Here is a 13,127-nt window from a genome sequence, read left to right on the forward strand (position 1 = left end):
AATAAGTTCAATTTCTTTTCAAAAGAAAATTGAGAAAATCAAGCTAGAAATGATAAAGCAATAGAGCTAAATAAATTCATAGATACGTAAAGGATTATTTTTGGAACAGTTTATTGCAAACAAATAATTTTGTTATAATATAAACCGTCCGGGGAGGAAGTGACATCACTGGTTAGAAAACAATTTTTAATGGCGTTTCTTTCAGTTGTGGGCACAAAAAAAATTTACATTTCTGAAAGTAAAGAAGAAAATAAAAAGCTCTATGCGTTTAATCAAGCTTAAAAAACAAAAAAGTCCAAGGTAAATGTTGAAAATAATCCAGATTAAACTCAGTTTGGTCTGTAGAGACGGACAGAGGGACCTGCAGGTCCGCTCTGAGGGAACTGCGGCGCCGGAGTTTGAAGCGGTCTGATGCTTCCTGGCGCGGCGGCGTGTTTGTCTCTGCATGGCTGAGTGTTCCCGGGGGCGGATTACACAATCATTTCCAGGTGTCGCGCGTATAAGATGACCTGCTCCGCCAGCTCTTTGGAGGGGATGGCCACCTCCTCCGTCCGCTGCTGCTGGCTGGTGAAGGTGTAGTAGCCGTCCCGGTTCTGAGTCCAGCCTCTCTGAGGACAAACGGGACAGAAACCTCATCAGGTCATCGGGTCGTTCTCTAATTCATGTGCAAAAACTTAGCTGTTCAAAGTTCACAGTGCGTGAAAACACACTGTGAACTTTCTGTCCTTATTAATGTGACGTTTTAAATGAGGATCAAACGAAGGTTTTTCCGTAACGTAAAATGTTTGTTATACCTTCTTGGCGTAGTCCGTCATCTTTTTGGGAGAGTTGAAGAAAAGAACTCTGGTTGCTTCACTGAACTGGATCTGTTCGTAGGCCTTTTCTATGCAACCCGCAATCTCATCACTGCAAGAGAATAAATACATTAATCTCAACAGGGCTGAAGCGATTAATCGATTATTTAAGTAATTGTCAGCCAATTTAGTAAATGATTCATTATTAATTGGAGTACAGACTCAAAAAAAGCCATTTGCTGACAACACAATCAGAGCCGTAATTAAAACAAAACCTGTATGAAAAATACACACATTTCACATTTAAAAGATAAAAAATCTTCTTTGTCTGTAAATATTTTCTAGGCAGAGCTCCTCAAGTGGCACAGTTTCAGTTTCACCTGGTTAAGATTCTGTAAAAAGCTCCTATTAAACATCTTTTGCAATCCAATTATCAGTCGATTAATTCAAAGAAATAATCAATAAATCAGCCCGACACTGTATTGATGTGTTAAACTTTTCATATGTTCATGTTAGGAGTAATATTTAGCTGCTGATTAATTTTTTATTACAAAAATATAAAGCGCTCACTAAGGGAATGTTATATTGTTGCATTTTAGGCAATAAAATGTAAATTTTCTTATTTATTCTTCTAGTATTGTATAAAAAAGCTTAAGTGGTCTAATGAAAGTGAGTTATGTTTCTGCCACAAATGGAGTCAAGAAAATATTTTCCAATGCAACTTATAAAACTGCAGAAGCATGATTTTTCTTAAATTGGGGAATGAAATATCCATCCATTTACTGTTAAAATGTTATTTAAAAAATGTAGAAAGAAAAGTATTAGAACCACCAGCAGATTATTTAAATTATAACATGAGAAAAAATGGCTTGAAGACGTGAAATAATCTACCAACCAACTAGCATTTTTTATCAATATTAAGGAGTTACCTACTTAAAAAAAGCTCCTATATGTTGCTGAAAAGTTAGTTTTGTTTTATTTTAAGTGTAATGAGATATTTGCACTAGAAACTGAAGAAATATACTTTGCAGTAGTTTGTTTTTGCAGTGTCGTCTATAGAGAATCTTGTTCTTTTGTCTCATTGTGATGAAATAGAAATAAAATATAATATATAAATCAGCTGCTGACCAGAGGAAGATCGTTTTCAGCTCTATTTGCCCTGACCTTTAACCCCTGACCTTTTCCAATCGGTGACTGCACCACCCATGAACGCTGCTGACAACAGTTTTCAGTGTGGAAGTTGTTACTGAGTGAAGAACAGTCAGATCTAGCCATTAAGAATGAAATAAGAGATGGAGGAAGCCACCAAATTTTAGGGTTCATCTGATTCTTACCGGATGGTGTCCAGCAGAATATCTATGAAAAAGTTGTAACTCTCAGCTGGGATGTTTCCTTTGGCGAGGAAAACCTTGTTGTAGCTTCCCTCCATCAGGTACTGAGATGACAAGAGAGGAAGGATTAATTATTCATATCAGGTTGGGTCGTTGTGGACACGGTGTTGGAGAGAACAACATTTTAGAAACAACACATCCACCAACAACAGGCATTAGATCCTGAAGCTGTTTTCACACACAGAGCTCGTCTGTGTGGAAGTTTATCTTTAAATCTTTTACATTTTTACCTGATTATACATGAAAATGTGCAAATCCATTTTATTGAGAGGAGGAATAAAACAGGACATGAACCAAACCTTCTGTGTCACAGTATGAAGAGGAAAGTCGATTAAGTTACAGTCTGTAGCAGCTTTACCTAACCTGATAAATCTGGATTAAGTTTAAGAACAACCAGCTGATAAAAAGTTGCAAACAGATTTTATTTTTATTTGGCCTGCTGTGTTCAACATTAAGAATATCTGAGACGTTTTAAAACGCATCAGGATAAAAGATCACATTTAAATGTGTTTTAGTCGGGGATGTTACACACTTTATATTGTTTTACAATGAAATAAAAACTGCAATTTTTCTCTTTAAATAAAAGTAAAAATGTGAAAGAAATCTTTTTTTAAATAACAAAATTATTTAAAAAATATATTATTAAAATAAAAACAAGTAAAACTATTATTTTTATTTAAATAAATAAAAAAGTCATATAACTGTTATTTAAAAACAAAACAATGTTCTTTATTTAAAAGACAAACTGTACTTTTAAAAATAAATTGTTTAGATAAAAAAGAGAAATAAATATTGATTGTTAAAATAAAATGAGTTTAGTTAAAAGAAAAAAAGAAAAACTGTTCATTTTGTAAATGAAAGCTAAAATAATTAAAAACATTTTTGTAAATAAAATAAAACATTTAGCTGTTCTTTTGGTAAATAAAAAATTCAAAACTGTTCTTTTTTCAATAAAATAAAAAAATAAAAAAGTTATTCCATTTTGTCAGAACAAATTAAATAAAAATGAAATTCAAATCTATAATAGATAAAAGTAAATTTGGTATTCTATCTTCCTGCTGCTTCCAGGAATCAATGACTGCACCTGTTCTAGGGAGACGGGATGTTTGATGTAAATGTTGGTCTGAATGTCTCGAGCGCTGAGCCTCTCCAGCTCTGTGTGAAACTCAGACACTCGGTTCTGAGAGAGCAGGAAGAGCAGGTTGAGTCCAAGCAACTGGTGCATGTAGGCGGCTGCAGGAAGTTCATCCCTAAAACACGACAACAAACAAACAAAACATCTTACAATAGAAACTCAAGTGTTCAGAATAAATTCTCACAAGAATGTAAAAGACAAAACATGGGACATTACTTGTAGTCAAAGTAGTAACACTTTAGCTGAGCCATGTATCGCTCAAAAGACGGGATGTCTTTCTTCAGGATGCTCCACAGGGCTCCGATCTCAAGGACATCCCCTGAAACACGAGTCAGTTCTGATTAAAACTAATATTTCATTATAATGTCATCCCTGACAGCTGGAGCGCAACCCGATTCTGTTTACTTACGAGCTAAAATGAGCTGCTGCTTGGTGATCGCAGAGCCACTGGTAGGTAAAAAGTTCAGCTCCAGCAGGGAAACCTGCAAAAAAAAAAAAAAAGATAAGCAAAAGATTGTTTACTTCAGTTTTTGTCCAAACAAATTATATTTCAACTGACTGAGTGGACGGTTACTATGTTATTATAGTAGGTGTAATCTTTTCCTTAACTAAAACCTAATTTTAAAAATCAAAGAATTAAAAAGTATAAGAAAAATAGCACAAAATGAACCCAAGGGACTAAATTAAACAATCGATTCAAAAAGTAAACAGACAACTGGCAAGTAATAATAACAAAATCATTTTAAAAATGCCTGCAAAATAACTCCAACAATCAGATTTTTTTTTATTATAATCCCAGATTTAATCAAAAGGTACATTAATTTATATTAGTGTTGAGCTTTTATAGTAAAAAGCTCCATGCATGTATAAACGCTTTCATTGTTTATCTTTGTGTAATTTAGCATTTAAATTATCTGTACAAGTAGAAAAATATACATCTTCTTTTAAATATACGAACAATTATTCCATATTTAAGCAGATCCGATTGTTTTTAATACCGAAGCTCCTCAAAGAACACATTATACATTTGTTTATCGAGTTGTAATTGGCTTTTTAAATGCCTTAGGGTAAAAATACCAATAAAAGTTATTACAAAAGTAGATAAGACTAGAATCAAATGTAGATAATCATAATAACTGCAAAACATTTCCTCTGCTAAGCTACGCTAGACCGTTAGCATGCTAGCTATGTTAGCTAATAGCGCTCCAGCTTCACAATGTTGAAATAAATTCCGATTTTACTCAAACAAAAACAAAGAAATAAACCAGACAGATTTGTCACCTTCAACTTGCTCAGAAGGTCCCCACATTTATTCAGGTTCGGGTTTTTCTTGTTCCACTCGGCTTTCAGAGTCTCATACAGCCCCGCTGTCTCTTTCAACGCCATGGTGAGTCTGCAAAATGTACGACACCGGGCCACTGTCATACGTTAGGAGGCGTTGCCAAGGGCAGCATGCAACTGATGGGTTCCTATCAGCCCGGAACGTTAAAACAGTCCGCCATATTGGGAAGGGAACCAATATAATATAATACAAAAAATGTGCTGCTTCTGGCGAAACAGCCGTGAGAATGTATATTTGCAGAATGATTGCTGAAGAAAATGCAAGAAAAAGCAGGGGGAAAAAAAGCATAAGAACCTGAAATATTTGAAAAAGCTGGAAACTAAAACGTAGCAAAAGAAATAGCAGAAATCAGCAAAAGCAGAAATTTGTATAAAACCTGAAATAGTTGGAAAAAAAAACATAGCAAAAGAAGTAGCATGAATTAGCAGAAGCAGAAATTAATATAAATCCTAAAATAGTTGAAAAAGTTGAAAAGTAAAACATAGCCAAAAAAAAGCACAAAGAACAAGCAGAACATTTTGATATATGAATTGCTAAAATTGATTAAAGTTTACAGAAGACCTTTGTAGACAGTAGAACCAGTAAAAGCAGAATGCTGACACACAGATAGAAACAGAGCACAACAAAGAAATACATTCAAGGAATCGGAGAAGGTGTGACATGTCTGAACTCCAGAAGAGTTTGACAGAAAACATTAAGACCTGTAGCAATGATAGCAATAGTTCCTTAAAGTAGACATTCGTCACTATGTTTTAATGCCGAAAAATGTGAGTAGGATATAATATAACATAACATAATATAATATAAAATAATATAATATAATATAACAAAGGGGGTCAAAGTCACAAACATCTATTGTGTAGACACACTATTTTTGTGAGATGTAAATACAGTTACAACTGTTTTACTGTATCTATCTTTTTGCATGCATTTATGGCCAACACTCTATTTCGTTGTGCTGTTGTCATATTTGCAGCTCTGCAGAGGGATATCAACCAGGTCTTGATTGAAAAAAAAAAAGATTTCTATTCTCAATGACATACCTGATGAAATAAAGGTTACACACATACATATTTTCATGTAATACTTCTAGTTCTGTGGTCTTGCCTCTGAAATGACATGGGGTTTTGATCATTGTCACACAGTAACAGTAATTAGTGTCGGATTTTTAATATTTTTTTGACAATCCTAATGTATAATTAAAATATGATGTGTTTAAGTTGCATCATGGCAAAATATGTAAATGTAATTTCCAGTGATAATGGGTTACATGGCAGAACTATTAACAAGTCACACAGTTTAGTTCTTCATATTTTTATTGTGAGATTTTCGAGGAAACTGGATGTCAGCTTGATTTCTTGTAGTACAAACCTCTGCCGGCAGGTGGCTGTAATGCCCTACAAACATGGCTGCTAAGCCTTGTTAAACACGAAGAAGACGCTGATGACGAATGTTCGGCCAGTTGATCAAGATGGCGGCGTTCGGAGCAGATCGGTGGCTGAATGATTTACCAAATCACACTATTTTCAAGAAGATACGAGAAAGGCTGGACCCGGAGTCCGAGAGAAATGAGAAGGAAACGGCCAAGAACCTGACGTTTTGTCTGGGTGGAGACTTTTTCCTGTGGGACGACTCTGAAGGCGTGTTTTACACCACCAACCTGCGGCAGTTGAACTCCGAGGAGTCCGAAAGCAGCGGGAAGTACCAGACGCTCCAGTGCATCAACCCGCCTCTGTTCCAGGTGTGCCAGCTGCTGCTGAGCCCCACGCAGCACCTCGTCGCGCTGGTCGGCCAGAGAGGGGTTTCGGTTTTGGAGCTCCCTCAGCGGTGGGGGAAGCGGTCCGAGTTCGAGGGCGGCCGGGAAAAGATCAACTGCAAGACCATCCCGGTGGCGGAGCGCTACTTCACCAGCTCCCCGTCAGTGAAGCTGCGACAGGCGGCTTGGTACCCGAGCGAAACCGACGAGCCCCACCTGGTTCTGCTCACATCCGACAACACCATCCGATTCTACGCGCTGAAGTCGCCGCACACGCCGGCTAAAGTGCTGCCCGTGTCGCAGTCGGAGGATGAAACCAGCAGCCTCCACCCGCCGGTTCGCTCCTACGCCGCGTCTCTGGGAGAAATAGCAGTCGCCTTCGACTTCGGTTCGGCTTCCGGTCCTCCGCGGCAGCTGGCGGCGCAGTGCTCCAAAAACCAACCGGTTTATTATCCCCTCTACATCCTCTATGAAAACGGGGAAACCTACGTGAGTTACACCAGCTATGCAACCGGCCTCAGCGTGAGCAAACCGGCCGGACCACTGCCCATGTATCCCGCCGCGGAGGACAACTACGGCTACGACGCATGCGCAGTCTTGTGCCTGCCATGCGTCCCCAGCATCCTGGTGATCGCCACGGAAACGGGGATGCTGTATCACTGCGTGGTGCTGGAGTGTGAAGAGGAGGAGGAGTGGATCCGAGGCTCGGAGGCGGTTCCGGCTCTCTACGTGTTTGAATGCGTGGAGCTGGAGCTCACACTCAGAGTGGCAGCGGAGGAGGACGAGCCGCAGGAGTTTGACTTCACCTGCCCCATCAAGCTGCACCGGGACCCGCTGTGTCCGCAGCGGTACCACTGCACCCACGAGGCCGGGGTGCACAGCGTGGGGCTCATCTGGCTCAACAAGCTGCAGAAGTTCCTCCAGTCCAACGAAGAGGACAAGGACAGCCTGCAGGAGCTGGCCGCGGAGAAGCGCTGCATCGTGGAGCACATCCTCTGCACCCGGCCCCTGCCCAGCCGGCGCTCGGCTCCTGTCCGCGGCTTCCTCATCGTGTCTGACCTCTCTCTGGGAGCCACCATGATCTGCATCACCTCCAGCTATGAGTGCATCATGTTGCCCCTTCTCAGCTCCATTCGCCCTCCCTCTCCACCGCTGCTTTGCTCCGATCCGGGTCCCGGTTCCGCCAGCTCGCCCCTCCGCGGCCTGGCCAGCGACTCCTTCGAGCAGCACATCCGTAGCATCCTGGCGCGGAGCTCCAACAACCCCATGGTGCTGAAAGCTGGTGACAAGGAGGCGTCCTCACCGCCGGCGGAGTGTCTGCAGCTCCTCAGCAGAGCCACGCAGGTCTTTTTCTTCTTCTTTGGTTCTTAATGGCAGCTAGCATCCGTCCACCAATAGCTGCATTTCCATTAACTATAAAACTACGCAAATGGAAATTAGAAAATAAATTTGGTTAATGGAAACACGTCAATTTCGCAAAAAAAAAAAAAAATCTTGTTTTTCCGTACAGACGTTTTTGCGCTAGTTTGAGGTGGTTTTTCAGCCATATTTAAATAGTTATTTAGCAAAACTGCGTCATTGGAGTCACGTGAACAACAGCCGGATGTTACCACTGGCATAAGCCACGAAAATAGTCGCATGATTGATTTAATTTTATATATATATGTGTGTGTGTGTGTGTGTGTGTGTGTATTTCAGTAACTCCCATCACAAATGTGGGCAAATGTTGAAAAAATAAAAATTTTGCATCAAGACATAAAATTAAAATCTCAAACATGTAAAAGAGGAAATCGGTAAAATACATTAAATAAATATAACTAAAATATCTTGTACATATAGTCTTTAAAGGGTTCTCTACTGCATGCATTTTTTAATAAAAAATGAGTAACATAACCAACATAAAATGTAATAATTCATCAATATTATGTGATATTTAGGTCCAAGTATTGAAATACATGCACTTATTCTGCAGAAATAAATTTGGGGTTACACGTTTAATGTAAGCGCAGATAGTGTCTTAAAAGGATGATTCTCATTATGCCCTTTCAGATTTATCCAATGGTTAACCATTGATTCTGTCATGCAGGTGTTCCGCGAGGAATACATCATGAAGCAGGACATGGCACGCGAGGAGATGGAGAGGAGGGTGAAGCTCCTGACGGGTCAGAAGGTCAAGCAGGTGGAGGAGCTGGCGTCCTGCCGGGAGGAGAGGAAGAGTCTGACGGAAGCGGCGGAGAGATTGGCGGACAAATACGAAGACGCAAAGTATCGTCAGGAGGCGCTGATGAATCGGGTGAAGAAGGTTCTGTGCAACCTGCAGAGCCAGCTGCCCGTCCTGTCCAACAGTGAGAAGGACATGAGGAAGGAGCTGCAGAGCGTCAATGACAAGCTCAAACACCTGGACAACTGCATCCGGCAGGTCAACACCAAGCTGGAGTACCAGAAGACGCAGGTGGACAAGGAGATGTCCGCGTCCAAGACGGCCGTCCCGCTCAACGCGCAGCAGAAGAAGGTGGTCCAGGACGTTCTGAGGGAGCAGGGACAGCAGATCGGAGACATGATGAAGCAAATCAAAGACATCAAAAATCATTTCAGCTTCTAAACGCTCCCAGAATGTTTCAATGTTTTGGTTTCACTGACGTTTCTGTCAATTGTTGAAAAGCTATGCCAGAAAATTACAACCATTTTCCCCACAACTACATATTTTCTAATTACTATGTGTGCCATCTTTGTTCATTTCAGTAACTAAGAGCAGAAAAAGACATGTAAATACATTAATATTACTATTTTTGATGTGATTTGTTAACTTTTAGAATAAACGAAACAAACTTTCTAACAGTTTTCTTCTGTTCTTGCTGAAATGTATAAACCACTTCTGGTTTGACTGTTTATATAAACATATACAGGATTTCCAGCACCCTTACCCTTCTGGTAAGGTGCTGGGGTAGTTCACTGTTTCTGTGTTAAAACATGTGAAGTTGACAGAAAATTATGGAATGAAAACAAAGAAAATTAGAAGTTGAATAAATAAATTTAATCGTTTAAAATAATTTAAGAAAAATGTCAATTAGCCTGGTGGGAGGCAAGTAAAGCCTGGTGGCCCACCAGGCTTATAATACTCTGAGGGAAATCCTGTAAATATATATAGTATAAAGTACTTTATATATTAGACTTCTTAATCTGAAATCAGATTCCAAATTTTGTACCACAAGCAAATGTGAGTTAGTATTACAATTTTTAAAAATCCTTGAATCCTAAAGTTGCAGTATGTAACATATGCAAAATATGTTTATACATATTTGTTAAAACTCACCATGTTGTGACAATTTATGGGACAGATAATCTGTGAAAAAAATGGAGCTCCTCTGCCTTCTGGTGCTAACTAGCTAAGATGAGCCTCGCGCTGTTAATCACCTCAAATACGCTACGTCTTTCTAACAGCAGAGCCTGTCATGAATGCTAAGGCTAGTTAGCATAGCCAATGATCGGATAAACCGTTTTCCTGTAACTGTAAGTTGTTTCTCCACCATTAACACATTTAGCAGCACGTACATAAGGTTGATTGACAATTCAGTGAATCCAGAAGTACGCGAGTAAAAGTAGCAACACTTCATAATAAAGTTACTGAAGTAAAAATACTTCTCCAAGTAAAATTATTACTCAAGTAAATGTAACTAGTTACTACCGAACTCGGCTCATATTAAACTGCCACAACATGGTTACAGTTTTAACAGATATGCAAAAATAAATAAAAGTTATATACTGCAGCTTTAAAGTGCAGAAAAAATTCAAAGAGTAATCGCTTACTAAATTATTAGCATATCTACAGAATTTAATATCTAACACAGTGGAATCCAAACTTTTGTCAAATGGGCCAAAAGGACTCAAGGGTCAAAATAAAAGTTTTTTAAATTATAAACTAAACTTAACCCTCTATGGCATGACTTTTTATTTTTGTGGGGAAGAAATATTTTCCTGCATTCTTTGGGAGCTTGGTGGTCCCTAATTACATGTCAATCATAAAATCGGACTCTGACACCTCCTGGAACCAGATTTGGGTTTGTTGCCTCAGGGTAACATTGGTCTAGAACACCAAGATTGTCTACACTGATTATGAGAAATGAAATACAAATCAAACAAAAACTATATTCATAAAAGAACTATTTTTTGGACAAAAATGTCAAAAATCATGCCCCCCAAAAAATAAAATAAAGGAGCAATGTGAGGTACAGCTATGTGGTTTGTTGCCTGAGGGCAACGCCATGCCATAGAGGGTTAACATGCAGTGTGTAAATTAAACAAAGTTACTGGAATAGGATGTGTAAATTATTCTAGATCCAAAACTTAAAAAGGGTTCTGCAGGTTTGCCTTATTAAAAAAATGTTTGCTAAGTATCTAAGCATCAATCAAAAAAGAAATAAAATAAAAGTTTAATCAAATCTAATGACTAAAATCAGGACTTACGACACTTTTTCTTTGAATTCATTAAAAGCAGATTTGGGTGAAGCAAAGTTGGCTTTTGAGTGAAAGTCTCTGGTTCTTGGAGAAAATGCAAAAAGAGAATCCTTTGTGTTTAAGCCAATATTTTCTATTTTAAGACTATTTTACTTGTTTGTGATAATTTTGCCTAAATTTCTTTTGTTATCCTGAAGTCAAGGGCCACACACAGTCAATCATGTGGCCGCAAATGGCCCTGGACCCGCACTTTGGACCCCCCTGATCTGACTTTGACTTATTTCCTGGTGAAAACTCGTTGAAATGAATGAAAAGGAAAACCTTCCTCCACCAGATGTCGCTCCTTCCCCGCAGAAGATGTTTCCACAGCAGCTTTGAGGAATTCCCCGCATGTCCGCTGCTGCGTGACGTACAAGCGGAGACCCCGGTTTTGTTGAGTAAGCTCTGCTGTGGGGGTCATCTGCTGCAACCTGCCTGTTTCTCCCTCTGTTGCTGATTTGGGCATAAAGCATTTTAAGTGATTTATGACTCTTTTCAGGCAGGCATTGTTCGAACTGCCCCGGGGATTTTCCTGCACTCTGATTTCTTAGCAAGCTTAAAATACACAAATAAGCGGAGTTTGTGGCCATATAAGGTTCGTTTCAGCTGGATTTTATCTTGTTTTGCACATTAGCTCAGACTTTCCTTCTCAAAACACACAGTGGATGGTGTGGCGTTCTTCCACTCAGACCCTTCAAATAGGGAAATCTTTCATAAAGGTACAGTGGGAGTTAGCGGACCCTAGGAAAGGAGATATTAATAACTCTCAGGACCGGCCCACCACATTCTTCACATGTGAGTCACTGTAAGCCAGAGAGCAAACGGAGGAAAGCGCAGGGTTGCCTCTGTTTCTCATTTGAGCTTGTTTCCACGCAGGAGTGGAGCGTCATTAGGAAACCTCGGAAATCCTCGTGGTTTACCGCGGGATTCTCGTCTGGTTGCTCATAGTTACAAAGTTTAACCCCCCAAAAAACAAAACAAAAAAACAAGACGGCCAGTCATTAATGTAAGAGCATTAGAGAAAAACTTAGCTGAGATGAGGTTGAACTAATGCAGTATGGGAGAGGGAGGTAAAGGCCTCACGTTATGGCAAGCTGTCATAACATAAAATCGGTCTCTTCACACACTGCAAAAACACAATTGTTACCAAGTATTTTTGCTCCAGTTTCTTGCGCAAATCTCTTAGTACAGTTGGTATAAGCCAAAATTAGCTTAAAAGTAAATCTTCAGCAAGATATAGGAGCTTGTTTTAAATAAATATTATACTTATAATACAGGAAAAATGTCTTATAAAAACTCTGATAATAAAACAATCATTATTGAGGAATTAATTACTTAAAACAAGCTCATTTAACTTTCTAAAAAGTCACCTGTAAGTTAGTTTTGTCTTATTTCAACTGTACTAATATATTTGCACTAGATTAGGTTTTACAGCATACTTACAATATAGATATCTGAAATTGTTTTATGACTATAAACATAATAAATTAAGATATCTCTAATTAGATTTTGACCAGACAAAATACCAACTTGAGATTACAGACAAATATAAATGTTGTCGGATTCACCATTACTTTGTATAGAAGCTTTAATTCAAGATATTTGGAATTAATTGCTGACTGTCTGAAACATATATATTTAAGAAACCAACTATAAAATTATGAATAGTCATAAAGTAAATTTAAGATATCTCACCTTTAGTTCGATTCTAATTAAAGAAATCTTAAATGTGTGTAAAATTCTGCAGGCATCTGTTTGGACATCTCAGTCACTTACGCACAATTCTTAATTCAGGTGTGTAAAATGTAACTTTGACCAGTCATATTCACATTTGAGATATCTTAAATTGTAATTATAGATGAGACCCTTCAAATGACATCTTGAAAATGAACTCGTCAAAATGCAGCTGAATATTAATATCTTCAATTATTATTCTTACTAGTTAGAATGTGAAGGTAATAATTGGAATAATGTAATAATTCACCAGTCAGAATAGTGAAACTGTATCGAGTAAAAACACATTTTTAGATATCTATAAAGTAATTATGGAGAGTAATGTTAAACTGATTTTATGTTAAAACGGCTTTCCATAGAGGGAGAGCGGTTTGGAAAATGGTGGTACCGGGATTTGGCAGCGGAGAGTGTGAGTCACTGTTTATCTGGCCTGTCACCAGGAGACAGAAAAGGCCTGATGGGAAAAAAAAAATCAGATACA

At 38.7% G+C, this 13,127-nt stretch overlaps 2 protein-coding genes across 2 annotated transcripts; one reads left to right on the plus strand and one right to left on the minus strand.

Annotated features, from left to right (window-relative positions):
* Positions 1-92: 92 nt before the first annotated feature.
* On the minus strand, positions 93-4,737 carry psmd8 (proteasome 26S subunit, non-ATPase 8). Its single transcript, XM_005796845.3, has 7 exons — positions 4,602-4,737; positions 3,730-3,802; positions 3,537-3,639; positions 3,270-3,435; positions 2,129-2,229; positions 795-906; positions 93-608 (listed from the first exon to the last, which is right to left on the minus strand). The coding sequence occupies exons 1-7, from the start codon at positions 4,704-4,706 to the stop codon at positions 471-473; spliced, it is 798 nt and encodes a 265-aa protein (XP_005796902.1). The 5' UTR covers positions 4,707-4,737; the 3' UTR covers positions 93-470.
* Positions 4,738-5,786: 1,049 nt separating this feature from the next.
* Positions 5,787-9,251, plus strand: nup88 (nucleoporin 88). Its single transcript, XM_023351971.1, has 2 exons — positions 5,787-7,762; positions 8,505-9,251. The coding sequence occupies exons 1-2, from the start codon at positions 6,113-6,115 to the stop codon at positions 9,018-9,020; spliced, it is 2,166 nt and encodes a 721-aa protein (XP_023207739.1). The 5' UTR covers positions 5,787-6,112; the 3' UTR covers positions 9,021-9,251.
* The last annotated feature ends 3,876 nt before the right edge of the window (positions 9,252-13,127 follow it).

Source organism: Xiphophorus maculatus, chromosome 18, assembly GCF_002775205.1.
Source record: "Xiphophorus maculatus strain JP 163 A chromosome 18, X_maculatus-5.0-male, whole genome shotgun sequence".
Taxonomy (NCBI): Eukaryota; Metazoa; Chordata; class Actinopteri; order Cyprinodontiformes; family Poeciliidae; genus Xiphophorus; species Xiphophorus maculatus.

Coding starts and splice junctions, on each gene's coding strand:
- psmd8 (XM_005796845.3), bottom strand. CDS start 4,706: ATGGCGTTGAAAGAGACAGCGGGGCTGTATGAGACTCTGAAAGCCGAG. Junction 3,436..3,536: donor TGTTACTACTTTGACTACAA/GTAATGTCCCAT, acceptor GTCGTGTTTTAG/GGATGAACTTCCTGCAGCCG. Junction 907..2,128: donor ATTCTGCTGGACACCATCCG/GTAAGAATCAGA, acceptor ATTCTCTTGCAG/TGATGAGATTGCGGGTTGCA.
- nup88 (XM_023351971.1), top strand. CDS start 6,113: ATGTTCGGCCAGTTGATCAAGATGGCGGCGTTCGGAGCAGATCGGTGG. Junction 7,763..8,504: donor TCCTCAGCAGAGCCACGCAG/GTCTTTTTCTTC, acceptor TCTGTCATGCAG/GTGTTCCGCGAGGAATACAT.